The 27405-nt window shown below is 31.0% G+C and overlaps 1 protein-coding gene across 1 annotated transcript; it reads left to right on the forward strand.

The window, feature by feature from the left end:
- Positions 1–16405: 16405 nt before the first annotated feature.
- Positions 16406–18238, forward strand: LOC120213831 (40S ribosomal protein S24-1). The gene is made up of 6 exons (XM_039211888.1): positions 16406–16507; positions 16604–16679; positions 16856–16897; positions 16987–17157; positions 17924–18010; positions 18093–18238. Exons 2-6 carry the CDS (start codon positions 16608–16610, stop codon positions 18123–18125), a joined length of 405 nt encoding a protein of 134 aa, XP_039067819.1. The 5' UTR covers positions 16406–16507; positions 16604–16607; the 3' UTR covers positions 18126–18238.
- The last annotated feature ends 9167 nt before the right edge of the window (positions 18239–27405 follow it).

The following is a 27405-nucleotide window of genomic DNA, read 5'->3' on the forward strand; positions in this document are numbered from 1 at the left end:
ATAGAATCTTTTACGTTTTACCATAAGAAATGTAACTTTATAATATACATATACGGATCCAACTATATTTAGGGTTTTTTTTTATTAATCTTTTATAAGTACAAAGTAGTATATGTTTAAAGATAAATCGTTAACCTTTCGGTATTAAACGCTCACATCACTGTAATTTATAGTGCTCGAACCCGAATCTTCAAGGAATAACAACAATTCCTTTACCACAGAGTTCACTTAATTCGTGCAGCTATATTTAGGGTTGAATACGTCGACTTCTTAAATAAAGAGTATGTTTTATTTTCCTCTTCCTAAGCTATTTAATAGAAGGAAATGAAGATCATCCCATAAAAACTAGAGTGAAAATTGAGCAAAGAAAGTCATCCTTATTGATCGTTTATAGGGCATGTGTTCTTCAAGCTGAATCAACTTAATTGACAATTCTCGTGGCAATTAAGCCATTTCCAATTTAAACACTTCATTGTACTCCAAGCGCAAACACATATATTAAATAAACACCACATTATGACGTTTGAATAATATTAATAATAATTAGTTTGTGAATCATTAAGAAAATGATTAAGAAACTTATAAACATATATTATATTATAATCATACGGACGGTTTAAAAATAATTGTGTACAATTATTTAAATATCTAAAGCATTCTATATTTTTCATAATTAGGGATGGACTTAGGGACGATTAGGGGCAGGAGGGGATCTAGGCGTAGGTCATGGCCCCTTTTGCCCAAAAAAGGTAGATTACTTATTAAGTCACTCATTTATTATTTAGTTTCAATTTTGGTTTAACTATTATCTATTTTAAATCACACTTAATGTTATTTTGATTATGTTTTAGTGTCTCATCTTTTAAAAATAACGGTAATATTGATATATCATCATAAGATAATGTCATGTCATGATTGAAAATAATTAAAAAAAATGGCATGTTGGCATATTTGTTATTTTTTTTATCGGTAGGTGATCTATATATATATATATATATATATGATTTTTTAGATAAAATTTGTATTATGTTTAAATTGGACCAACTTATAATTTTTTTTGAATTCGCCACTAATTAGGGGTGATTGCTACCTTATAAATTTCAAATTATTATATATTTTATATTTTTCTTATATTTTGTTAATAATATACTTTTTGTTGCCTAAAACTCTATAAATTTGTCATACCCTAAAATTTTATAAATTCACCCCTTAACATAAAATCACGTGTTACTCCAAATTAACCACTTTTTTAAAAAATAAAGGGATAAAATCTTATATTGGAGTCTAACCTAACAATTGATCATTTTGATGGTCTTGTAGCTCAATGGTCAATCTAGAAAAAATTTGTAGGTCTGATCCATATAAACATAATAATTTTTTATCTAAAATAATTTATATATATATATATATATATATATATATATTAAAAATATAATAACAATTATATATACATATATATATATATAATTGGACCAATATATATTTTTAATATAATTCATACATATTTTTTGTTTAGGGTAAACTAAATATTTGGTCACCCCACATATTACTTAATTTATATTTTGGTCACTTAACTATTATTTTTTGCAAAATCATAGTTAATCTTACGATTTGGTTCTATTTTGATTACCTACCGTTAAAAAATTAAGAATGGTGTTAATATGATATTTTTTAATTATTTTCCAATCATGGCGTAGCATCATCTTATGATGATACGCCAATATCTCCATCAATTTAAAGAAAATTGACACAAACAAAACTAAAATGTAACATTAAGTATGAATTTAAAATAAATAATAATTGAGTGGTCAAAACAGAAACTAAATAATAAATGGGTAGCTGAATATATATAATTTATCCTTTTTAGACATAGAAGGCCATGGGCCATGGCCTAGGCCTAGATGCTCCCCTGTTACATCCTGAGAAGTGTCAATATATTTTATAATAGGTTTGTCGATTTTAATGTTATATTTTCTTAAGTAATTTGTTTCTAAAGATAAACATAAAATTTTACGTAAGATTTCAAAATTTTAAAAAGATGATATTAATTTTTTAAATAAGAAATTAATTATTAATAAAATATAAAAATTATTACAGGGTTGCAATGGAAAGCTGTTCATTGGGATTTCCAGGAAATATAGAGCCCAAACAGAAGTGTAAGGCCTAAACCTCACATTATTTCTCCAGCCTTCTATCAAATATCCATTACAGCCATGTTAACTAATTCGACTAAAAACTATATATTATGTTGATTTTAATGATTTTAAAAAAAAAATTATGTCTGTTTTATAATCTATATTGTAATTTCATGATTATTTCTTTGAATAATACCATTTTTAGGATATAATTCAAGTTTTGTTATTAAAATTATAATGTATTTTAACAAAATATCAATGCATAAATTTAACTACGTTTGAAATCTCATCATAATATATTAAAGGGTAAACTATGCCAAAAATCCCTTTTTTTTCGGTCAGATCGACTTTGATTAGAAGAATTTGACCGAAGATTGAAGCAAGAGCTAGAAGAATTCAAAGGACATACAACTCGAAACAAAAGAAGAGGACGACAAGAACAATCAAATCCCGAAGAATCCGACGCTACCTCCCACGAAGAACCGATGCACTCGACAAAATCATCACAAGCCGAATCGCACACCGTACCCGATGCCACACCTAACGCCGATGAAAATACGATTTAGTTTTATGTCGATTTAAGTATCGGATTTATTTCTATTGAATTTTATATTTAAGTTTAGATTGTGTTAGTTTAATACTAACAAATAGTTTGAATATTTTATGTTATTATATAACATCATCATGCCATGATAAATCTAGTAATTCAAGTACCTTGAAAAGGGAGGAAAAAGTGTGGGATCGAGAAGAATATTGTGGAGAAGGTTCAATAGAAAGGCAAATGTGAGTGCATTTAACTTGTATTTATGTTATCGAACAAACATTGACTTGCGATGAGTCAATGTCGGAGTTACGTTAAGAAGTGACTCCTAGTGTATGAGAAGTGTGATTCAAGCCTATATGTTTAATTGGTAAGCTAATAGAATTAGTGAATAAGTTAAGGATGCAAGTTGGTGAAATCTGCCTAGAAATTATGTTATGAACAATAAGTTTAGAAAATCACCATAAATTCTACAAAAATAATTTAAGGATGAATCTTATATCAGTCTAGTTTTTTAGAACAAATGGTAACTGATTTCGAATAGTATACAAAAGATATGAATTTTTAATCGGTGATAAGTCAGAAAACAGGGCAGCAGATTCTGCCCAAAACAACTTCTGTCAGTTAACTTTGAAAATTCATTTTAAATTGTACAATTGGAACTATACGAAGTGCTTTATATGGTTAGATTCGTATTCGAGTGTAGTTTTCAATGATATAAACATAATATTTTTTCAGTATATAGATTAATACAAAATAATATTTCTTTGAAGGTAGTGCAAATTGCCAGAATATGAAATTTTGATAATTGTGTAATTAAAGCAAAGGATTAAGCCTAAAGCTTGGTGAGGCTTATATTTTGATTTATAAGCAAAATGTAAATTGAGTGCAAAATTTTATTTGATTAATTTGATTGATGACAACTTGTGATAAGTCAACCTCGTATTATTTTAAAGTATGTTTTCTATTTTAAATATGAATTATTTATATAATGTTCGTATGACTGTTTTATGAATGTTTAGGGTATAAATTGCCCAAATTAGGTTTTTTTATGAGAATGATATAGGAAAAATGCTAATGATTGGGAACGTTGAATTATAAATGATATGAATTTAAAATAAAGCACATTGTATATTGCATTGAGAGTCGTATGAACAATTGGCATGCCATGAGGTGGAGTGATTGATATATTGTGGTGTTACTGGTGGGTACACTTGTATATTTATGATATGATTGCACTTTGTGTGTATATTATGATTCTGATGTGAAAGAACTGTGTGTGCTTATGATATACAGTGGTGTTACCGGTAGGTACACTAGTATATTTCAGATGTGTTTACACTTTGATTTGATGTGATTGCACTCTGTGTGCATATTATGGTTCTAATATGATAGCATTGTGTGTGCTAATATGTTCTAATTGAGATGATAGAACTGAAGTGCTTACCACACATACTCGTCTGACTCACGTACCTTATATTCTCTTACATATACATTGGGCTATAAAGTAAATGTGAAAGTTATGATATAATATGAAAGAAATGAACATGGAATTGAAAAGAAAGTTCTGAAATATGTTCGAATGAAAAGAACATAAGTTGTTTATGATACTTGATATTGACTTACATGATTTTTTATTAAATCATGAGATAATGATTTTTCAGGTTTTCAAGATGAAAACAACATGAATATCCCGATTTGAAAGTTTTAATGCTTTTATTTAAATTACATATTTATATTTATAATATTTTATGAAATTTATGTTTTATCTTATTTTAACTATATTACTTCCTCACAAAGTTTTACTTAGCGCATGAAAATTTTTATGTGTAGGTTCGAGTAAAGAAAAGAACATCAAGTGAGGAGTTATTTGAGCATCTTAAGGAGGACATACTATCTTTGACTTATTAGTGGCATGTATGTTACACCTGATGGTATGCTTTATTGAATTTATTTTAAAAGGGTCTGTAATAGTAACTATGATTATTTTCTTTAGTTTTGACTAATTTTAGTATTTAATCATATTTTTGAATGAATAGTATAAATGTTATATTTTAAATGGTTTTTAAATTAAGCAATATTTAGACAGTGATATATAGTTTTGATCAGCTCTGAACTGCCTACTTACTGATTGAAATTGGATTTATTTACAGTGATTAAATATTGATTTATGATTTTATACGAATAAGGTAAAAAATTTTAAATTGAAGAATGAAAGTTTAAAAAGAAACAAGGTTTTAAGTCTTTATGCTCAGTGAATAATTATCAAGTTGATGTGACATTTGTAGCTCGTATATCGAGATATATATGGGCTATGGGTGTTACAAAGCAACTTTATTGCAAAGTCATAGCTCATCTTTGAGAGCATTGGAGAACCAAGTGGGCCAAATTGTCACAGCATTACATGCTCGCCTACAAGGAAGCCTCCCTAATGATACTGAGGTCACTAAGCCTCATGAAAAGGAGCAATACAGTGCGCTTACATTGAGGATGATACCCAGATTAATCAAGACAAGTTTGGGGTGAAGAAACAAGAAATTTCTCACCACAACATTGTACAAAAAGAATTTGAAGGTCAAGCTGAAATTCATGAACTACTGATGGAGGAAAATTTAGTGTCACAGAAAAAGTTTCACCTTCATCTACAGCAACTGAAGTCTGACCCCCACCACCCTTCTCATAACGATTTAAAAAGTACAACGATGAGATACAATTCAAAAAGTTTGTTGATGTCCTTGATAAGTTATATATCAACGTCCCACTACTCGAGGTCATTGATCAGATGCCTACTTATGCCAAATTTCTGAAAGAAATAGTCACGAAAAATAGAAAAATGAAAAGACTGGAAAATTTTGCCACGACGAAATAATATTGTTCTACACTGAGCAAACTTTCGTCGAATAAAAAAGATCTTGGAAGCTTTGTTATACCTTGTTTCATCAGTGAAAACTATGTTGGAGGAGCCCTATGTGACTTGGGACAAGTATGAATCTGATGCCCAAGTCCATATTTTTTAAGCTTGGAATGAGTAATGCTCGACCAACCACCGTGATCTTACAACTAACTGACCGATCACACGTTCTTCCCGAGTGCAGGATTAAAGATGTCATCGTTGAAGTGGACAAGTTTGTCTTTCCAGTAGACTTCCTCATTCTAGACTATGAGGCCAACAAAATTGCACTTATTATTCTGGGGCGTCCCTTCTTAGCCACTAAGCGCATCTTAATAGATTGCAAGAAGGGAGAGTTTACGATGATGGTGGTCGATCAGAGTGTCAAAATCAATGTCTTCAACACTCTGAAATATTGATGATTATGAAGAATCCTAATGCATTAAAGACATGGATTCAATGGAGGAAGCCAAAGTAGATATTTTTTGCCATGACAAATTTTTACATATGGCAAAGTATGACAATTTTTACCAAGGTAATATTTTTCAGCTGAAAGAGTTTGACAAATTTGGCCACGGTGATATTTTACAGCCTAAGGAGCACGACAATTTTTGCCAAGTCAAATTTTTTAAAAAGAAGGCGTACAACAAAATTTTCCATGACAACATTTTTCTGACTGACGTAAATGAAAGTCTTATTGAAAATGAAACAAGTGCGGAGATCGATGAATATTCATCAGAGGTGGAATAGTTTAGCTTGCTTCAAGATAGACCAGGTATGAGATTCGAACCCCTTGACTTTGATGAATTCATTCCTCCAAAATCTTCATTGCAACATGCACCTACCTTGGAACTTAAACCCTTACCATCACATTTAAAATATGTTTATCTAGGTAGTGATGATACTTTACCGGTTATTATATCTGCTAGTCTAACCCCCGAGCAAGAGTGTAGTTTGTTGAATATTTTGTCACAACAACAAAAAGTTATCGGGTGGACTATGACAGGACTTGAAGAAAATCAACCCTACCATATGCATGAACAAAATCCAGTTAGACGATTTCCACTGCAATTTTATGGAACCCCAAAGAAGAATTAACTCAATAATGAAGAAAGTGGTGATAAAAGAAATCATCGAATGGCTAGATATTAGGGTGACCTATCCCATATTCGATAACTCTTGGGTTAGCCCAGTTTAATGCATGCCGAAGAAAGGTGGCGTAACCGTGGTGAAAAATGAGGACGATGAGCTCTTGTTAATGAGGACAGTCATGGGTTGGAGGATTTGCATGGACTATTGAAAGCTCAACAAGGAGACGAAGAATGACCATTTCCCCTCCCATTCATCGATCAAATGCTTGATCATTTGGCGGGCAAGGTGTTTTATTGTTTCATCGACGGATATTCTGGGTATAATCATATTGCCATAGCACCAGAAGATCAGAAGAATACCACCTTCACCCTGCCCATATGGCACATATGCCTTTAGGAGGATGTCGTTCGGACTATGTAATGCCCAACAACTTTTCAGAGATGTATGATAGCAATATTTTCAGACATGGTGGATGACTTTTTGGAAATCTTCATGGATGACTTTTTTGTCTCAGGCAATGACTGATAGATGCCTCGATAATTTATTTAAAGTTCTAAAGTAATGCGAGGAGACCAACCTTGTTCTCTATTGGGAGAAGTGTCACTTCATGGTGATAGAAAGAATTGTGTTAGGCCACAAAATTTCTCGCCGAGACACTAAAGTTGACAAGGCCAAGGTGGAAGTGATTGAGAAGTTGTCTCCACCCACCACTGTGAAGGGCATAAGGAGTTTCATGGGACACGTGGGATTCTATAGACGTTTCTTAAATGATTTTTCAAAGATTTCTAAGATTTTTTGTCTTTTTGCTAAAGGCAAAATTAGTTGTTCATGTTCAATGATGATTGCTACAGCGCATTCAAGGAGCTGAAAGAAAAACTTGTCATGACACCAATTGTTATTCCACCTGACTGGGATACCCCTTTTGAGTTGATGTACGATGCGAGTGACTACGCAGTAGGAGCGGTGCTAGGATAAAGAAAATGTAAAATCTTTCATGTCATTTATTATGCTAGTTGTACCCTAAATGATGCACAACTTAACTATACCACCACTGAAAAAGAATTATTTGTCATGGTTTTCGCTTTTGCTAAGTTTAGGGCATACCTTATAGGTACTAAGGTCATTGTGCACACCGATCACTCGACCATTAAATACTTAATGAATAAAAAGGATATCAAGCCTAGGCTTATTAGATGGATACTCTTGTTGGAAGAATTTGATTTAGAGGCGAATAATAGGAAAGGTACCGAGAACCAAGTAGTAGATCACTTGTCCAAGCTAAAGTACAATAAAATTTGTCATGACATGAAAGAAATTCAGGAGGAATTCCCAGATGAGAAAATATTATTTTCCACAGTAGCGGTCAGAATGCCAGATTCTCGAGAGCTCGTAGCTCCGATAATGGAAGTAAGGATGCCGAATGTCGATGGGGGGCACAGTTTGTGTGGCCAAACACTTCACAGAGCTTACGGCACTTCTCTGGACTTGGTGACAGTGGATAGGGCATGAACTTGATGCACCCTTCGTCTTCGATTCGAATGTTCGATGTTTCTTTTTGTCTATCAGAGAATCAGCTTTCAGCAAGAACTGATTGTGTAATGTGTTTTTTCATACTCGGAACATATACAGTTTCATGCATGTGATGCGATTTTGGTGTAATGAAATAAAGCATGTTGCAGCAACTACAATGGTGTAATATATGGATCATGTACTTTTAAAATGGAATATTGCTCTATAGTCCTTTAAAGACCATTGTAGAGCAATAATTTCTGGGTCTTTAAAGGAATATTGCTCTATAGTTTTAAAATGGAATATTGCTCTATAATTTCTGGATCAGTAAAAAGATTGAGAAGAGTAGCCAATAACAATCCTTGTCTCTTTTCAAGTTCTAATACTAATGACGAGCAGAGTTCAATTTCTGGGTCAGCAAGCTATGCCCACTATGAACACTTTGAAGTCACCCAATAGGACAGGCGTCCTATGGGGATCAAGACCCTTGTAACTGACTTCTCATCTAAGATTTTTTCCGAAAGAATCATAGGTATTCGATAATCATTATTCGAATTATTCTAGAATCGAGTTAGATCTAATTTCAAATAAGAGAAAACAACGCTCTTCTGATGCTTATTTTTTCTATTCACTTAAAAGAATAAAGAAATATCTTTATTGCTTGATTCAACATATATTAATAATTTTCGGATTATTTTTGACCTGAAGAAAAAGGGGAAAAAAGAAGAAGCAAAACCCCACAAATGGGGTATCCCCCTATCCACAATGTAGGAAACTAGAAAGATTTGGTGGCTTGAAGCACAAGGGAAGTCATAAAAGGGTTAAGCTGAGCCCTTAAAACCCTAGCTGATTGGTGGGGTGGCTTCTTATTCCACAAGGGAAAACGAAATAGGGTTTTGACAATGACATTGTACCAACATCAAAATCAATCCATGATTGGCAACCAAGTAGAATTTTACCAATAAAAGGAACAAAACAAAATTGAAAATCTGTTCATTGTTTCAGTCACTTTTCTTCTCGCCACCTACATGAACCAACGCCACTCCTTTTGCAAATGGGGTGGCTTCAATCCCTCATCTCTCCGTTGAAGAAGCTCTGGTTCCGTCTACACTCGGCTCGGGAAAAAAGTACGTTAACTCCGTCCCTTCTCTATGCATTTTTCTTGTTTCTTCGGCGACGACACCGATCGAAACTTTAACCTGTCGAATCGATTTCCTTGTTAGGAAGAGGGATATACATTTTGTATGAAGATGTGAAATCTTGCCCCTGTGAAGATGTGCATGTCTTATGGTCAATACTGATGGAATCGAATGCACCCGCGTCGCCGGCCGCTAAACACTGAAACACCCCTTTCTTGGTCGAATCTCCGACCTTGTCTCGGTTTTTGTACCTAATGTCTGTTATATCCGATCTCCAGTGAGTGTTTTATATGAATGTGTCATGTATATAAGTACAGTTTTTCTTATGCAAGTACCTATGTCCGAATATGTACCGGATGTAAATATCGATAACGATATTCGGCGGAACGAAGAATTCGAGTAATTTAGTATAAATTGTTTATGATTATTAGTCAGAAATTGTTGGCTTATTGTTGTTGCTCTGTCAATTTTCTGCAGTTGGTTACTTGTTCTCAGAATCTATGCATGAAGTTGACTGGGGAAAAGCTTTGAATGGATGTAATAACCTACTTGATTTTCCAATGTCTTTATTTGCACTTAAACAATAGGATAAAATGTTACATTATTCACACATTTTGCATGTACATTGGTCGGATCCAATCTTTATGTAATATAATAAGGTTTTATACTTTCATCACACATTTTCTCATTTTAAAAATCGAAACTCATGTACAGGTCAAACTACCTCAGTGATTAAAGAAATAATTGTTATCCCTAGAGATTCTTGAGACTACAAGGTTGTTTGATCTTTAAAACATATATCACTTGTAAATCACGTAACTCTACAATCATATTCTTTTTATCATCGAACTCGTAACTGAATCATGATGTAATGTTTCGACGTCTAAAAATAAATCGTGATAAATATTTTATGTTCTACATGATCTTCGAGTTGTACCCTTTCTTTATGAAACGCTCGCAACTCGTTTGAAGAATCGAAAGATAAAATTTTAAGATTTCAATAATAATACTCTCTCAAAAATGTAATATCTTCTTTTTGTTAAAACTAAGGTGATTTACAAGTAGTATATGTTCTAAATACTTTAAATCATTTGACAATAAACGCTCAATTATCCTACTGCAATCGCTAGTGTTCGAACATGTGACTTCTAAGAATATCGCTAATTCTTTTAATCACTGATATAAGTTAATTCAGACTATAATTTATCTAATTGTTAAGAATTTTAACTAATCCCACAGTCAGAAGATATTTAATATAATTTATTCGTGTTCAATAAAAATTAAAATATCATTGTTTGGTGGAAGAGTTACATTCACATTTATATTTTTAAAATATATAGTCATTTAAGTCGTGTTTATATGTAAAACTAACTTAAACAGTATATAATATATATATATATATATATATATATATATATATATATATAACACATTGTTCATATTATTGAAATTATTTAAATCATGACAAGTTGGTTATTTTCTTTCGTTTTACTCCTAATCTTCAATAAATGATCCACCTTTTTCCTTGCGTATTCCTTTCAAATTTGTTACAATTAGACTTTTCCCTCATATACGTTATTCAATAGATTTTTTTATGATTTTTTATATTTAATTTATTGATTGATTAATTAGAATTAAATTTTAAAAATTTAATATAAAAATATTTTTTTTAAATATATGTGCATTGATATATGAAATATTATATTAATATCGTTAAAATTTTATATTTTAAGGTAACTTTTTGTTCTTATAGTAAATTCAATTTATCACTTTTACTCCTATCATATTTTCGCATCAATTTAGCCCTTGAAATTGTTCAATTGCATCATTTTATACCTTACATCTCACTTAAAACCCTAAATTATAAATCCTAAATCATAATCCCATAACCTCTAAATCATAAACCCTAAACCCTAATTTATAATTAATGATTTAAGATTTTAAGTTAGTGGTAAAATATAAAATGATATAATTAAATAATTTTAAGGCTTAAATTAATATAAAAATACGATAAGAACGAAAGTAATAAATTAAATCTATCGTAAAGATAGATGTGAACCTTAAACCATATTTTTATTAAAAAAATTGAGGATCAAATTTACCGTAAAAAATAACGTGACCTTGTCATAATTATTGACGAAAATTCGTGATTTTCTTTATAATAAAAAAGAGTTAATTGCATCATATGTTCCCAAACTATGATATTTATTTTAAATTAATCTTTGAATTTTTAAATATTTTAATTTCATCCTCACACTATTATACTCATTTTTAAATTGGTCCTTAAACTTTTGAATAATCCAATTTCATCCTCCAACTATGACCCTTATTTTAAATTAGTCCCTAAACTTTTAAACCTTCTAATTTCATTTCCAAATCCATCCAAATATGTAATTAATTATAACCATAATTCAACTTAAACTTTTTTTCAAACATATAATATCATAACTTGACCTAAAGATTTTATTAACATGGAATGTGATTAGTATATATATAATTTGGGATGAAATTGAAATGTTTAAAATTTTTGGGGACCAATTTGGAATGAAACATATATGTTGGGGGTGATACTAAAATTTTCAAAAGTTTAAGGAATAGTTTAGAATATAGTCATAGTTTAAGGATGAAATTGAAACATTTATAAGTTTAAGGACTAATTTGGAATGAGAATCATAGTTTAAGGGCATATATTGCAATGAACTCATAAAATAATGAAGAATAGTAGTAGTAGGTAAACTAGCTCTGAATCCTCTGATTCTAAAACAGACTAATCTACAGGAAGAAGATTGACCGAAAAGTCTTTATTTAATATTTTTTTTATAAAGAAATCTTTATTTAATATTGTATTTTTTATATTAAATAATTCTAATCTTAATTGACTATTTAGAAGAGATTTTAAGATTTAATGTTAATTAAAAGAAAAATGATTTTCTTTATTAGTAAGGGTATTCAAATAGTCGGCTCAATTACTAAGGTTTTTAAACTTTTTAATCATTTATCAAATTATATATATTTTTAAAAATCATTAGTTGAATCAAGGGCAACTATTTTGATCGATTTTTAAATTAATCAATTTTTTATAATATTTTTAAATTTTGATTTAAATTAACAATTTAAGTAGCAATAAGTTGAAAATGAATTTTTTTAGTTAAATATTTTTATTTCTAATCTTTATATTTTTCCTTTTAAGGTTGGAGTTGATATTGTGATTAAAATATAAATATGGAATTAAACGTCATGGGTCTTTAATGGGATTTAGGCTTAAAATTACAAATGTGTTAGTAATATATTGAAATTTTAATTAATTTAATTAATTAATTTTAAACTAAACTAATTAATAATCAAATTCTTTAACGTTTACCAACTAAATACTTCGGTATTTGATCGATTAATCAAATTAAATTTTATTTCATCTATTAGTTTAATTGAATGAACAATGAACACCTTTATTTGTCAACACATTATAAATTTAAGGATAAATTATATGTTTAGTACCTAAACTATCAGTTTTGGTCTATTTAGCACCTAAATTTTTTAGTTTTTTCAAAATCATGCCTAACGTTTAATTTTTGTTTCGTTTTAGTTCCTCGTTGTTAAAAACTTAACGGGTGAATTGCACGTGGCACCTTTTATGGGCAAATTGCATCATTCATCACTCAACTATCTTCTCACTCCTATTTTTGTCGCTATAGTTTAATTTTTTAATTTAGTTACTTAACCTTCAAATCACACCTAATTTGATCACTCTAACTTTCAAATTTATTTTTTTATTTTTAATTATATATTAATAAAATAATAATAATAAATTTCATACCACAAAATTTATTAATAAAATAAATTAGAGTGACTGAAATATGAGCAATTTGAAAGTTGAGTATTAAATTGAAAATTTTTAAACTTTATTACCAAGATAGAAGTGAGAAGATAGTTGGGTGATGAATGATGTAATTTATCCACTGAAAGAATGTAGTGTGTTTTTAAAGGCAATGTACTAAAATGAAACAAAAATTAAACATTAGATATGATTTTAAAAAAAATAAAAGTTTAGATACTAAAAGAAACCAAAATTGATAGTTTAAGTACCAAAAACATAGTATACCCTAAATTTAATTGACAATCGATCACACATAACAACAAAGTGCATTAAACTAGGAATTAGAAATCAAATTCTAATTTCAAGACGACATTATTAAGAAAAGAATAATCACATTCCCTAAACGTTCACATTATTTTAAATTGTGTGTGGTCCATATTCATTGGATACCTAGAGCTTCCCTTCTTTTACTTGAGAAAAATCAAAGTGCTGTCATCATCTGTGACGGTCCACTCCATTATATTTAAAGAAATTTAAACTTTGGTCTATATTATTAGTGCATGTAAGTTTCCCAGAAAATTCATACAAGACCCACCTCCACTAATATATCCCCAAGTCTCGCGGGTTCTCCAAAGTAGCCGATGATCAACCATGGCTCTGATCAATATTATGTTAGCTTCGAAGAGGCGACGCCGTCGAAAGAACCCCGGATCTTCGCTCTTTGTTCCCGGATCGATAAGCTCGGCAAGGTCCTCATCGCCGGAGCCGGAGCAGGAACAGTTGGATTTTTTCGATGGATGGTCTGCTGATTGTCTGGTAGTGGTACTGGTAGTAGTTGTTTCGTATTCTTACTTGCTATACCTTTCAATCTTTGGGTAAGCTTCAAGTATGTAACAGGCAAACTGCCTTTGTATAGTTTGTTTTTCTACCTTTTGATTTTGATACAATTTTCTTCAGTTTGTAACACATGAAGACCATGGGTTCATATCAGTTAGGGTTGAAGGAGTGAGTAAATAATTTGTATAAAAATCTTGTTAAAAGAATGATTGTTGTTCCTAGAGGTCATATGTTCGAGCATCAATGACCGTAACAAGGTGATTAAATGTCCATTGTTAAATGGTTGAATGTATTTAGAATAAATACTACTTTGTAATCACCTTAACTTGATAAAAAATATTATTTTTTTTCTCAATGGATTATTGCATTAAAATGTTCGATTTGGTTTTTTTGTCAAAATGATCGAAATTCTATTCATCATAGAAATTTTAATTTTAAACTTATGAGAAATCTCTATAGTTTGGTGCTACTTTGATGAGTCTTTAATTATTACAAAATGGTCATTCAACTATTCATATGTTTCAAACTCGTCATTTTTCGTTATAATTGAGATATGCTAGTTGTTTGAGATTCTTAGGTCAGATTTTATTATATAACAGTCAACAGATTAATGATCAACTCACATTGCCGTCAAATTTTTAACAGAAAAAAGATTAGTTTGAAACATATGAATAGTCGAGTGACTCAACAGAACAATCTCCTATAGTCAAATGACTATTTTTGTAACTTTGAATAGTTAGGGGTTCAAAATGGACGTTATGCTTTGACAATGGCTTTAAGATTATGATAATAAAAATCATGATTTTTGACCAAGAAAAAAATGTATACATTCTCAAATATGATAATTTTAGGTATACGACAGGATATTAGTGAACATAACATGAATAGAAGCAAGTAGAAAATTACTAAAATTAAATAGAAATGCACTAAATGGCTGCAAACAATGCTAAAAAGCACAAGCTCATATATCATGAGCTAGCATTCTAGTTTCCGATAATATAACTTATCTGTATCAGACTAGATAATTCTTTGTTAACTAAATGGATTTACGGATTCTATTAAGAATAATCTATCCCTTTAGAAAGGGGATTATAAAATATTTTGGTGCGACATTGAACGATTCGTCAACAGTCATTTCGTCTGAGCTTACTTATTTATTATTATTATTATTACTACTACTATTATTATCATTATTAAATAATAATATTACAAAAAAATACAATAAATCGGAACCATTTACAATTCAATCACGGAGGCCCAACAAACAGCAGATCCAAGCCCAAACCCGGAAGCCCAACTGATGATCCAGAAGGCCCAGAACCAGTAGCTAGGGTTTCATCATTTTCTCCAGCCGCCGCAGATCTCAACTGTTGGATCTGGAGAGATCCAATGGCCCAGATTGATCCAACAAAAACCCTAGGGTATCATTATATACCACCCTAAAGCTATTTCGGTCGCAACCTCCAGATGGTCCAACCAGCTGCTGCCATGCCACCACCGTCTCAACAGAAGACTCCAGAAGATAAAGGAGGACTGCACACCTCATATACCCTAGAGTGAGTTACCACCGTAGCTCCGGTTACTCATCGGGTTTCATCATTGCAACTGGTCCAAAAGGCGCATCTCGAGGCCTATAAAGGGCTATTCATCGAACTTGCAAAGGAGACAGAAGAGAGACGGCGAGAAACAGAGCAAAAACCAATACAACAATCAAAGCAATGAAAGAAAAACATAAAGGAAAAAGAGAATAGGAGGAGATATTATCTTCGTCGAAGCCCAAACGTCATCGGAAAAGCCATTTTACCGAAGGTAAAATCTCAGATCTAGGCCGATTGGGAGGTTTATAGGATAAAAGAAGGTTAGATTCGGGTTTAGGGAATTCAGGCTTCGATTCAATCTATTGTGTAAATTTCGGCCACTATGAACGGTGAACGATAGTGACTGTCGGTGTCGGCGATCGACGACCGACCGGTGGACTGATTCCCACTGGTGAGGGAATCCTAGAGAGAAGGGAGAGCTTCTCTCTCTAAAAGAGAGAAGCAAAGTGAGAAAATGGAGAGAAATGGCCATTTAGAGTTGGTTATAACTATAGTCGAGGGACCATTTTTGTACTTTATCATTTTTTATTAATACAAGACGATTACAAGATAATATATATCCAAAATTTTAATAGTCAAATGAGTGCACACACCTTGTAAATATAAATCTTTGAACTCGAAACCTCAAAAGATAATAACACTATCTTTTATCATGTAATCTTACATTTCTGCTAAACGAACCAAATACAACAATACAACATTCTCAGTAATGTATTAGTTAATTTTACATTCCGATAATCTTATTCCCGCTGATAATCTTACATTCCGTGAACCAAACGTATATTTATGCTATCAACCAAACACTACCTCAAATATTTATAGTTATCTACCGAAACGCCTACTTCTACATTCTCCTATATTTCAGCTTCAGCGCCGGCGCCTTGCCCTAAAACCACCTGTACCCACCACCGCCCTTAAAACGAAGCAGCTTCTTAAAAAAACCCTAACTAAAGTAAGCCCTTTGCTTTCTCTCCTCTTTAGTCAGCCCTTATATTCATATATAATACGTATGCTTATGCATTGCTTTGTTTTCCTTTTGTACATTCAGAATAATGGCCGACAAGGCTGTTACCATAAGAACTAGGAAGTTTATGACCAACAGGCTCCTCTCAAGGAAACAATTCGTGGGTTATTTTGAAGTTTTAGTTCTCATTTGTTTTTTTCCCCTTAGGTTGTTTTGTACTGTTTGTCTACTGAGAAAGTGTATGAAGAACTTGAAAAGTAGGAGATTTGACAATTTGGGTTTTTGTTGAAAACTTTGAAAGTTGCCATCTTTAACTTTTCTGTGATTTTGGTACAGATCATCGATGTTCTCCATCCTGGGAGACCAAACGTTTCAAAGGTAATTTTAGTGGGTTAGTTGTTTTTGTTTAAGGTTCTCAATGTGATTGTGTACATATTAACTCGTTTCAGTAATGAACTCGAATGTAGGCTGAGTTGAAGGAGAAATTGTCCAGGATGTACGAAGTAAAAGACCCGAATTCCATTTTTGTATTCAAGTTCCGTACTCACTTTGGAGGAGGGAAATCAACTGGTTTTGGGCTTATTTATGACTCAGTTGAGAATGCCAAGAAGTACGAGCCTAAGTACCGCTTGATCAGGGTAAAAAACTGCGATTTTCGATGTTCATATTTCGGTTTAAGCATTCAGATTGATGGTCAATTTGATATTCACCTGAAGTTTCTTTATGTTTACTGTTGAATTTGATTTGTCTAGTTGAAGAATCACTTGGTGTTGTTTCACCTCGCCAATTATGGTTTAGGGCTTCAAGAGATCAAATTATATATATTACATGTGAATGCTGCATTCATTTTTGTAACTTTTAGCATTTGGCAACTTTGGTTTAGATTCCCAGTAGTAGGATCTCAAGAACTGCTTCAGTAAGTCTTGTTCGTTCGTTCGGATTGAATATAGTGTAATTTATAAGCGAGGAATCCATATTTTGCATATAAAAGAAATGTAAGTTAAATGTCAAATGAGAAGCTTCAAAATCTTTGCTGATTCTAACTTTAGATTAATTCAGTTTATCGCCAAGAAGTCACCATAGATGGCATTACCTATGCTCTTTGCTATTATCCTATGAAGTTGATAACTTTACTTTTGGTTTGAGTTCATAATGTAGAAAATAAGTTTTACAGAGGTCATTAGAACAAGTTGTGTCTCCTGCATCAAATGCATCTTTAACTCTTTGTTCGTGGCGTCAGACGAGAATATCTCGTGCTTTCGAGGGGTAACACGAGTAATGAAAACAATAGCTTCCATCGAGTTTTACAAGTCTTGCACTTGTAATGGAATGAGTGCGTGAGCTAATATGCACATACACGCTTTGCACATCGATACTGAAGCTCTTGTCTGCTGATGATGACAGAACGGACTCGATACCAAGGTTGAGAAGTCTAGAAAGCAGATGAAGGAAAGGAAAAACAGGGCCAAGAAGGTCAGAGGTGTAAAGAAGGTAAATCGGGATGCTACATTTTCGACTATTCTTTTTCTGAAATTTATATCGTCGGTTAATTGCGATATCGCCCACATTGCAGACCAAGGCCGGAGATGCTGCCAAGAAGAAGTGAGATCCCATAGGCATGAGACCAACCCCTTATTTACCTCACCATTTCTGTTGTTTGCCATTGAACTTCATTTAGTGCTGAGCTCATTTTCTTCTTTACTGAGTATCCATTTGAAGTTTATATTCTGGACTGACTTTACCTGTTGCTATGGAGATTTAATCTGAAATGAATTTTTGGGGTTGAAAATTGAATTCTATTATCAGTACTTTTGGGGGTGTTTGGTTCAAGGAATGTCCCATGTTTGGTTGGCCGGAAATCTCATTCCCGGTAATGTTTTATTACCAATAATAGATTTTTTGGGTATATTACTGGGAATGTCATTACCTCTCTTTCCTTAGGTATTGTAATATTACCGGCGTTTTAGACTAAAATGCCCTTAAATTTTTATTTTTTTTCAAAATTATCATTCTTCTATAATTGAATAATAAAAATTCTACGAATGTTAAATTATAAAATTATCCTTAAATTATTTTATATTTACAAAAAAAAATCTATAATTAAAATTTTATATGAAGTTCAGGGGTTAAAAAAATTTTTACCCTTTCATTAAACATTTTTTATATTTTTAATTTTAAAAAAAATATATATAAATATTATGAATTTAATTTTTTAAAGAAAATATATAAATATTTTACAATTTGTAATATTATACAAATATATAATAAGGACAATTTGGTCAAATATATATTCCAATAATCTTTTATTCCTTTAACTAAACACGGTAATCTTACATTCCTGCTAAACCAACTAAACACAAAATACAACATTCCCAGTAATCCGATTCTCTGGTAATCTTTTATTCCCACTGGTAATCTTACATTCCGTGAATCAAACGCACCGTTTATGTCACTTGATGCATGTTTCACCCTTTTTTTTATTGATTTTCTTAGGGTAAATTACGAATTTAGTACCTAAATTTTCAATTTTTTTAAAATCACAACTAATGTTTAGTTTTTATTTCATTTTAGTATCTATCGTTAAAATTTTTACCAAACCTTTGCACATGGCTTTTTATGGGTAAATTATATCATTCATTCCTTAATTATCTTTTCACTCCTATTTTGGTCACTAAAGTTAACAAATTTTCAATTTAAGTACTCAATATTCAAATTGCTCATGTTTTAACTATTCTAATTTATTTTATTAATAATATTTTGTGAGGTGATATTTTTTTATTATTTTGTTAATATATAATTAAAATAAAAAAAAGTAAATTTGAAAGTTAGAGATTAAATTAAGAGTAATTTAAAAATTAAATAATTAAATTTTTAATGACCAAAATAAGAATGAAAAGATAGTTGAGAGACGAATAATGTAATATACCCATAAAAAAATGCTAAGTTGTAACAGTCCAGTATTTTATTAACAACGGGTATTAAAATGAATTAAAGTTGATAGTTTAGATATTAAACATAAAATTTACCCATTTTCATAATACATCCATTGATGATGACACTCATTTAGTTAAGAGGAAGGGCCAGTAAAAAGAACCGAAGCGAAACCCACCATTGAGATTTGCTTTCCCAAACCTATTAATCCTAAAAACTTATTTCATATGACAAGATAAAATAGTAGAATAAAACTTTAAATTAAGAAATTTATGGACCATCCATATCATGTCATGTTATGTCATATCATATCATGTTATCATCTTTGATTGTCATTGTCGCATGTCACAAGATAAATCTAACCATTTATAACACATTTGTATTATACACTTATACATTGGATTGATTTTTGATACAATGTTAGTGCTCTGTTTGTGTATATTGTAATGATGTATTTTTGTTGGAGTTGTACGATTATATTAATTATAATCAGGGTAAAGTATACTAATAATCATAATATACTGTTTTATTAAGTCTATTGAATATAAAAAATCATAAAATGATTCATCGATTATAATAAGTTGTTTCGTTGGGTCTTTTAACTATTAAAAAATTATAAAATAATCCCTCAATTATTTTTTATGTTTTAAACTCGTTATTTTTCATTAAAAAATTAACGAACGTCTAAACTGAATGTTAACATGTTGACTAAGATATGATAGTCATTTGAGATTATAATATCATATTTTATCATATCTCAATCAGCAGGTTAACGTACAACTCATACTACCATCAAGATTTTAATGAAAAATGATGAGTTTAGAGCCTAATGAATAGTGGGGTGGCCGTTTTGTAACTTTTAATAGTTTAGGTACTCAACAAAATAACTCTCTATAAAAATATTTTAATATCAGTCATTACTTGATATATTAATTTTGAAAAATATATTTTAAATAATCAATCTATTTTAACCTTAATTTAGTGGCCCATATTTAAATTTCCACCCAATGGAAAACATCATTATGGCAACTCTCATCCACACGTGCCCGAACCTTGCACCCTTCAAATTCAATGGGTCCCATTAGGCCTGTAAAAAGCTGACCCGACCTGTAAAACTGACTGAAACCGATCCGAGTCAAAATTATTTTTGACCTGTGCTGTGGCGATCCGAAATCGACTCGAGTCGGAACTGATGTTGACTTGAACCCGAGTTGGACCTGGAAATTGTGGATCCGAACTTGACCTGCATTCGACCTGAGAACGACCTGAACCCGAATTGAACCGAAAATATGATACCCGAACCCGAACTGCATCCGACTGATATGAACCCGAACCCGAGATTGACCTGGTAAATAACTGGTATTACCCGACCTGTTTTCAACCTGACATGTTTTCAACCTGACTTATTTTTAACTTGACATGTTTTCAACCTGACCTGTTTTTAACCTGACCTGTAAATGATCCAATTTGTTAATGACCTTATCTAATATTTACCTGACTTATATATTACCATGGATGAAATTATAAGATTTTAATAAAATTATGAGTTTTTTAGTTTATGATATAATTAAAAAATTAATATGATTACTTTTTAAATGTTATAATAAAATATTTATTTTGATAATTAAATTAATAAATAGACATATTATATAAAATTATTTAATAAATTTAAAAAATTATTTAAAAGTAAATTAGATAAAACATGATTAATAATGTAAAGGAAAATTAATATAGTTTAATTTATATAAATTATATAGTTTAATTTATATAAAGACAAAATAATATTAATAATGAAATTATTTATTATGTAATATATATTAACGTTTTGCATTATTAATATAAATAATTTTGGCAATACATTAGTTTACAAAGACCAATACATAAGCCCACTCTTTTATTACAAATATATATGCATTAGTGTTAGTCCATTTAAATTAGGGTTTATGGTTTAGTGTTTATGGTTTAAAGTTTAGAATTAGGGTTTATGATTTAGGATTTAGGGTTTCTATAAACTATATATTTTATTACTTTATATAGTTTATGCATAGTATTTCTATAAACTATATAAGTAGTTTATTTTATATAGTTTATATATACTATACATGGTTTATACATACATATTATATAAAATTATTTAATAAAATTAATAAAACTATTTAAATGTAAATTATATAAAACATGATTAATTATGTGTTAAATAATTAGTATGTCACATTGCATATTATATTGTTCATAAATAGTAGTACATGTCATATTAATTTCATTTGCATAATTAATATTTCAGTTGCATGTTAGGTTAATTTACATTAATAGTCCATTTATTTTGTTATTATGAATAAGTAATAATAAAACCCAAAAAAAGTCCATATGCTATAGTGCTAGTCCATTAACATTAATTTAGATAGGCCCAATGCAAGTCAACTCTTTTATTACAAATATATATGCATTAGTGATAGTCCATTTACATTTTAAATTTATTTCGATTTAGTCCCTTACCTATGTGTGTTGTTTAATTTATATTTTAAGATTTTATTTGTAATTTTACATTTCTTCAATTTTGTCATTAATTTTATTTTTTTTACAAAATTGATCCATGATTATTTATTTTTCTCTTATTTTACTCGAAATCAAATACAATTACAACTTCCAATTCAACAATCACGAAAGATGAAAAATTAATTAATCCAAAAAATAAAAATGACCCGACCTGAACTCAATCCGTATTCGATAAACATCCGACCTGAATTTTATCTGTCAATGATGTGACCCGATCTGAACGAGATCCGACTGAAGTCAACCCGAACCTGAATTAACCTGGTATTTATCTGCTTAGGACCTGAATTGTTTTGACCTGAACTGAAATCGATCCGAACTGAAAATGACCCGACCTGAACCCGATCTGGATCTGGTGTCAAATCAACCTGAAAATAACCCGAACTGATTTGACCTGACCTGAACCCGATCTGGATCTGGTGCAAATCAACCTAAATTGACCTGTATCCGATTTTACCCGACCTGCCAAGATCCGACTAAAACCTGACCGATTACCTATTTTTACAGCCCTAGGTCCCACACTCCAGTAATGGCCCTATTTCATTTACCAATCAAAAACTCCGCAATAAACCGTTCTCTATTTATCGTCCGTTTATGGGACGGAGTTAAAATTACAAGTTATTAAAAATATTTTAGTATAAATTACGTATTTAATACATAAACTATTAATTTTAATACTTAAACTTTCATTTAGACTTTATTTCAATTTAGTTCCAATTTGTTAAAAACTTAACCCGTTTAGTACTTAAATATTATTTTTTGTCTATTTTAGTACTTTCAATTTTTTTTCAAAACTTAAACGTTAAATTTTGAACAAGATACTAAAATAAAACAAAAACTAAATTTTTTTACGACAAAGTATTAAAATGAAATAAAAACTAAACTTTAGGTATGATTTTAAAAAATTAACAATTTAAATACTAAAGAAGACCAAAACTAATAATTTAAGTACTAAACTCGTAATATACCCAATATTTTACTATTAACTGTCTTAATTTTAATAATATTTTTAAACTTTATATTTATATATTAATTAATAATCAAAGATAATTGATCGACTAAGATTTTTAACATTTTAAAAATATTTGTTTATTTTTATTGATAATATATTTTTTAGTTTAAAATTCTGTAAATATACCTCTTCACTATAAATTTTATGTCTTTTAATATTTTAAAATAAAATAACAATTTCTAATAGTCATACTAATATAAATTTAATAAAATTTAAAAATTGTCTTTAATCACTCAAAATTGACAAATTTTTACTATGAGATTATCAATTTTCATATTATTAAAATATATTTTTTTATAAATATTTAAATATAAATTTATAAACGTACACTCTTTTGAATGAGTAATGATTATTTTATATACATATATATATATATATATATATCGTCGTTATACTATAATTGTAACACCCCAATTTAGGGATTAAATTTTAAGAATTATAAAGTGGTGGATTTAATTGGTATTTTGGGAGGAAAATTGAGGATTAAATTAAAAAATTTCAAAGTTGGCAGACCATTTTACAAAGTAAAATAAATTCAGTGACTAAACCTATGGTTTGCTCATTTTTCTTTTAGAGAGAATTGTAACATCTTCTCCCCGTATGTTTCTGCAGATGGTTTTCATCATTTTTCCCTTCCCCTCAACCTTCCTATCAACTCCGATCTACCCGTCATCCGACCTCTGATCGACTAATCGAAACTAGGGATGGGCATGGGTCGGGTTGGGTCAGCTTTTTGGTCCACCCGACCCGACCCGAGAACAAGAGAGCCTCCACCTGAGACCCGACCCGACCAAAACAAGGTTTCACCCGACCCGACCCGAATATATGACATAGAAACCCGACCCGAAATAAAAAAATATTTTTATTCAATAAAAATAATAACTTAATTGAAAAAATTATGTATATAGGGGTATTATTGTAATTATCCCTAAATATATAGGGTAAAATTATATATTTTTTTCGGGTCGAGTCGGATTTTTTTCCACCCTAAACCCGAACCCGACCCGAACAAAACATAAAAAAAAAACCCGACCCGACCCGAACCCGAATTTATTTTTTTTAGAAAAATCCGACCCGATCGGGTCGGGTTTAAATGTTCATCCCTAACTGAAACCACCATCGTGTTCATTGTCGACCGAGGAACAAAACCCCTCAAACCTTTCGTCGTGAATCGTCGTCGTTCGTTGTTAACTTCAGTCGGAAGTATTGTCGGTTTTAACTAGATTTTCATTGATTTTTCTTCGATTCACGACGATCCGGCCATCCGTTTTATAGACCTCCCGCACCATCGTGTTCCTTGTGTCGTTTCGCATCCACCGGTGTCCTCCGTTTCTCCGTCGTCACCGGCGCGTGGAGGAGTGAGAAAGTCAAAGTTTTCAACGTTTCGGAATCGAGCTCTCCGCAGTTCAAAATTTTGAACTGAGCTTGGTAAGTGTCTCAAAATGCCTTAAAATAATTTTTAGGAATTTTTTCAGGAATTTTTTGACACCGTATCACTTTTCACACGCCGCACACGCCACCCCCCGAGCGTGGGCATCGTTTGGGTGTTAATTTTATAATTAAATTCTGTTTGGGGTGTTATTTGTGTAAAATTTGGGTGTTAGTTTAGTAAATATTTACAGAATGTGGCTAGTTTTGTAATTAATTTCTGTTAGGGTGATATTTGTGTAAAATGGTCGACTGTTGACCGTTGACCACAGTTGACCAAAACTTTGACTGGCGTTGACTAGGCAATAAACGACCATTGACTTTGACCGAGTATACCTATCCTAACATTTTTCGACGTTCCAAATCCTATTTCACAGTCCGTTTTTCGAAATTGGGACCCGAAGGCCTTGAAATTACCAGTCAAACCCGTTGACTTTGATTGAAAATTCAAAATTTTCGAAAAGTCATATTTTATATTTTCGACGTCCTGAATCCGAAGTCCGTTTCGCCAAATTCAAACCCGATAAGCTATTTTTGATTGATTTATCATCCGATTCGATCCGTTTTTCAGAATTAAGCTCCGTTTTTTTTTAATTTCTGTTGATATGGAACCGAGGAAATATTGGAAGATGATTTCAAGATCGAGGGCGTTCAAATGGAATTTAATGGTTGATCAGTATTGCACGGAAATTGAGGTAATACTTTACTATCTCTTTATGCTTTATGGAACATGTGAATATTGGTAAATGTATGAATGGAAATGTTTGGTATAATATGTGTAAATTAATGAAGTTCTACACTTGATTCGAATATAGTAAAAACTCAGTATTTGAATATGGCTCAGATGACTATTATAAGAATTGGAGGACAGCTGGAATTAAATTTCAAGTTCTGGAATTAAGTGATAAAGAAATCAACTATGGATATGTGGATTATAATTTATCTCATTAAAGATACTTGAAGGATAAATTATGAGAATATTTCGATTAGGTAAAATTATGAAAATACCCTTATGTTGTAGGATGGCAAGAATTGTCTCTGGAAGTTGGTTAATAACTCTGAAAATACATATTGATCCGGTATAATTACAGATGTGCATAAGAAATGATAGTTTTTTTAGAAAATTTGGATAACTGGTTTTTAACGCCAAAAAGTATTTGCGCAAGATGCTAGAAGTTTGATAAGGAATAATTTCAAGATTAGAGAATGTTCGGAAAGCAATTGACCATATGATCTTTAAATTATAATTATTTTCGTTAAGAGCTAATATCGAAATTATCTGGTTAAGAAGTTATGAAAATGCCCCTGAGAGGTAAAATAGTCTGAGTTGACCTTGAATGAGAAAGTACTTTGAGGATTTGTACTTAATTCGATTAAGTACGAATTTGATTGTTAAGATCCTGACTTAGTGTAGAAAATTCTTGATATTCCGTTGGTAAAAATCTGAGAAGGCGTTTGACCCGAAAATATCTGAGTTGCGAGTAAATACCTGAAAAATAATTTATCGGGGTGCTCTTTTATCAGAATGGTTCGAAGGGATTGAAATAGATAATAAATTAGAATTAAATAATAAGACAGGATGGAAGGAAATGATTGAAATACACTGAATCTGTAAAATGAGCAAAATACCCCTATAATGGAAATGACCCAAGAATACCACCAAGCTCAGGAATGATTGGATATCTTCGAGCTCTGAAATGAATGGAATAAAAATGAACACCAAAATTACCGAAATACCCTTATGACCTATACTAAGTAAATGCCTTGGATTAATTAAGGAATCCAAATAAGCATAGGTATTGGACTACCTTTAAAAGTTATGGAACACAACTTAAGTGAGCCGATCAACCTTAATGATATGTCAGTACCTGAATGGCATAGATATTACTTGAATGCGTGTTCGTCTACTCAAGTTTAGCTCAATGATAATTTTGGAAGTATTCGGTACTAAGAATTGTATATTTGTTCAACAAATCAACCACGAAGACTAAACTGAACTGAACGGAAGTACAATATGTATCCGAAATTCAGAAATATCCGGAATTACTCTGGAAAATTCCGAAGTAACTGGACTACACTTAACTGCTAAATGAACTAGGTAACCTCAAGGACTGAGGATTAAGTAAGAGATTGGAATAAGCCTGAAAACTCGGATGAAATTACGTGATGTATCATTCCTATGGATTATAAACCATAAATCAAGTACGTCGGCATTTCCTAGTATAGTTGAAACATGGAAATGAAATAAAGACCATTATAATATTTGTTTGTCTACTTAAGATATATTCAATGATGACTCAGAAAATGATACGTGGATAAGAATATTTGGTATTAAATAGTAAATACCCTGGAAGGTTAATGAATTGACAAGTTGATAAGTATTGGTTCTGGGAGCTATTCATCTGGAGTTATTCGATAATCGGATTAATCGTCATAAATTGTAAAGATTATGAATACCTTCAGATTCCGTAAAGCTTCAGAAAAGTGTCCGAATAAGATGAACCCGATAAATCATATCCTAAATAACTGATGATTCTGTCAGTTAATGAACTTTTCAAATAGTTATTCTAACTTCCGACATTCTATTGGTAAACTGAAGATTCGTGTCTCTCTACCCGATAAGTTTATCCAGTATCTCTGAATAATATATGTAAACTCTGGTGTGTTCCCTAATCATATAAATATTTTATCTGATTTTCGACTTGAATTATGTTCTGATACATGACTTGAATTCTGTTCTGATTTCTGATCTGGATTCTGTTATGATATCTGTTTTGATTTATGATATATTCGTTTAATGATGAAAAAAATGTTTTAATTGGGGGTATTGTAGAATGAAGTATTTCTGCAGATTCCTCGACTTTGTGCTCAGGGCTTTACAAGTTGTGTGAGTTGGGTGTATGGGTATGGGGAACCTACACATTATGTTGTGTTGGGATGGTGGTATATATATATGTGTTTT

The sequence above is a fragment of the Hibiscus syriacus genome, unplaced genomic scaffold (genome assembly GCF_006381635.1).
Source record: "Hibiscus syriacus cultivar Baekdansim isolate YM2019G1 unplaced genomic scaffold, ASM638163v2 tig00110044_pilon, whole genome shotgun sequence".
NCBI lineage: Eukaryota > Viridiplantae > Streptophyta > Magnoliopsida > Malvales > Malvaceae > Hibiscus > Hibiscus syriacus.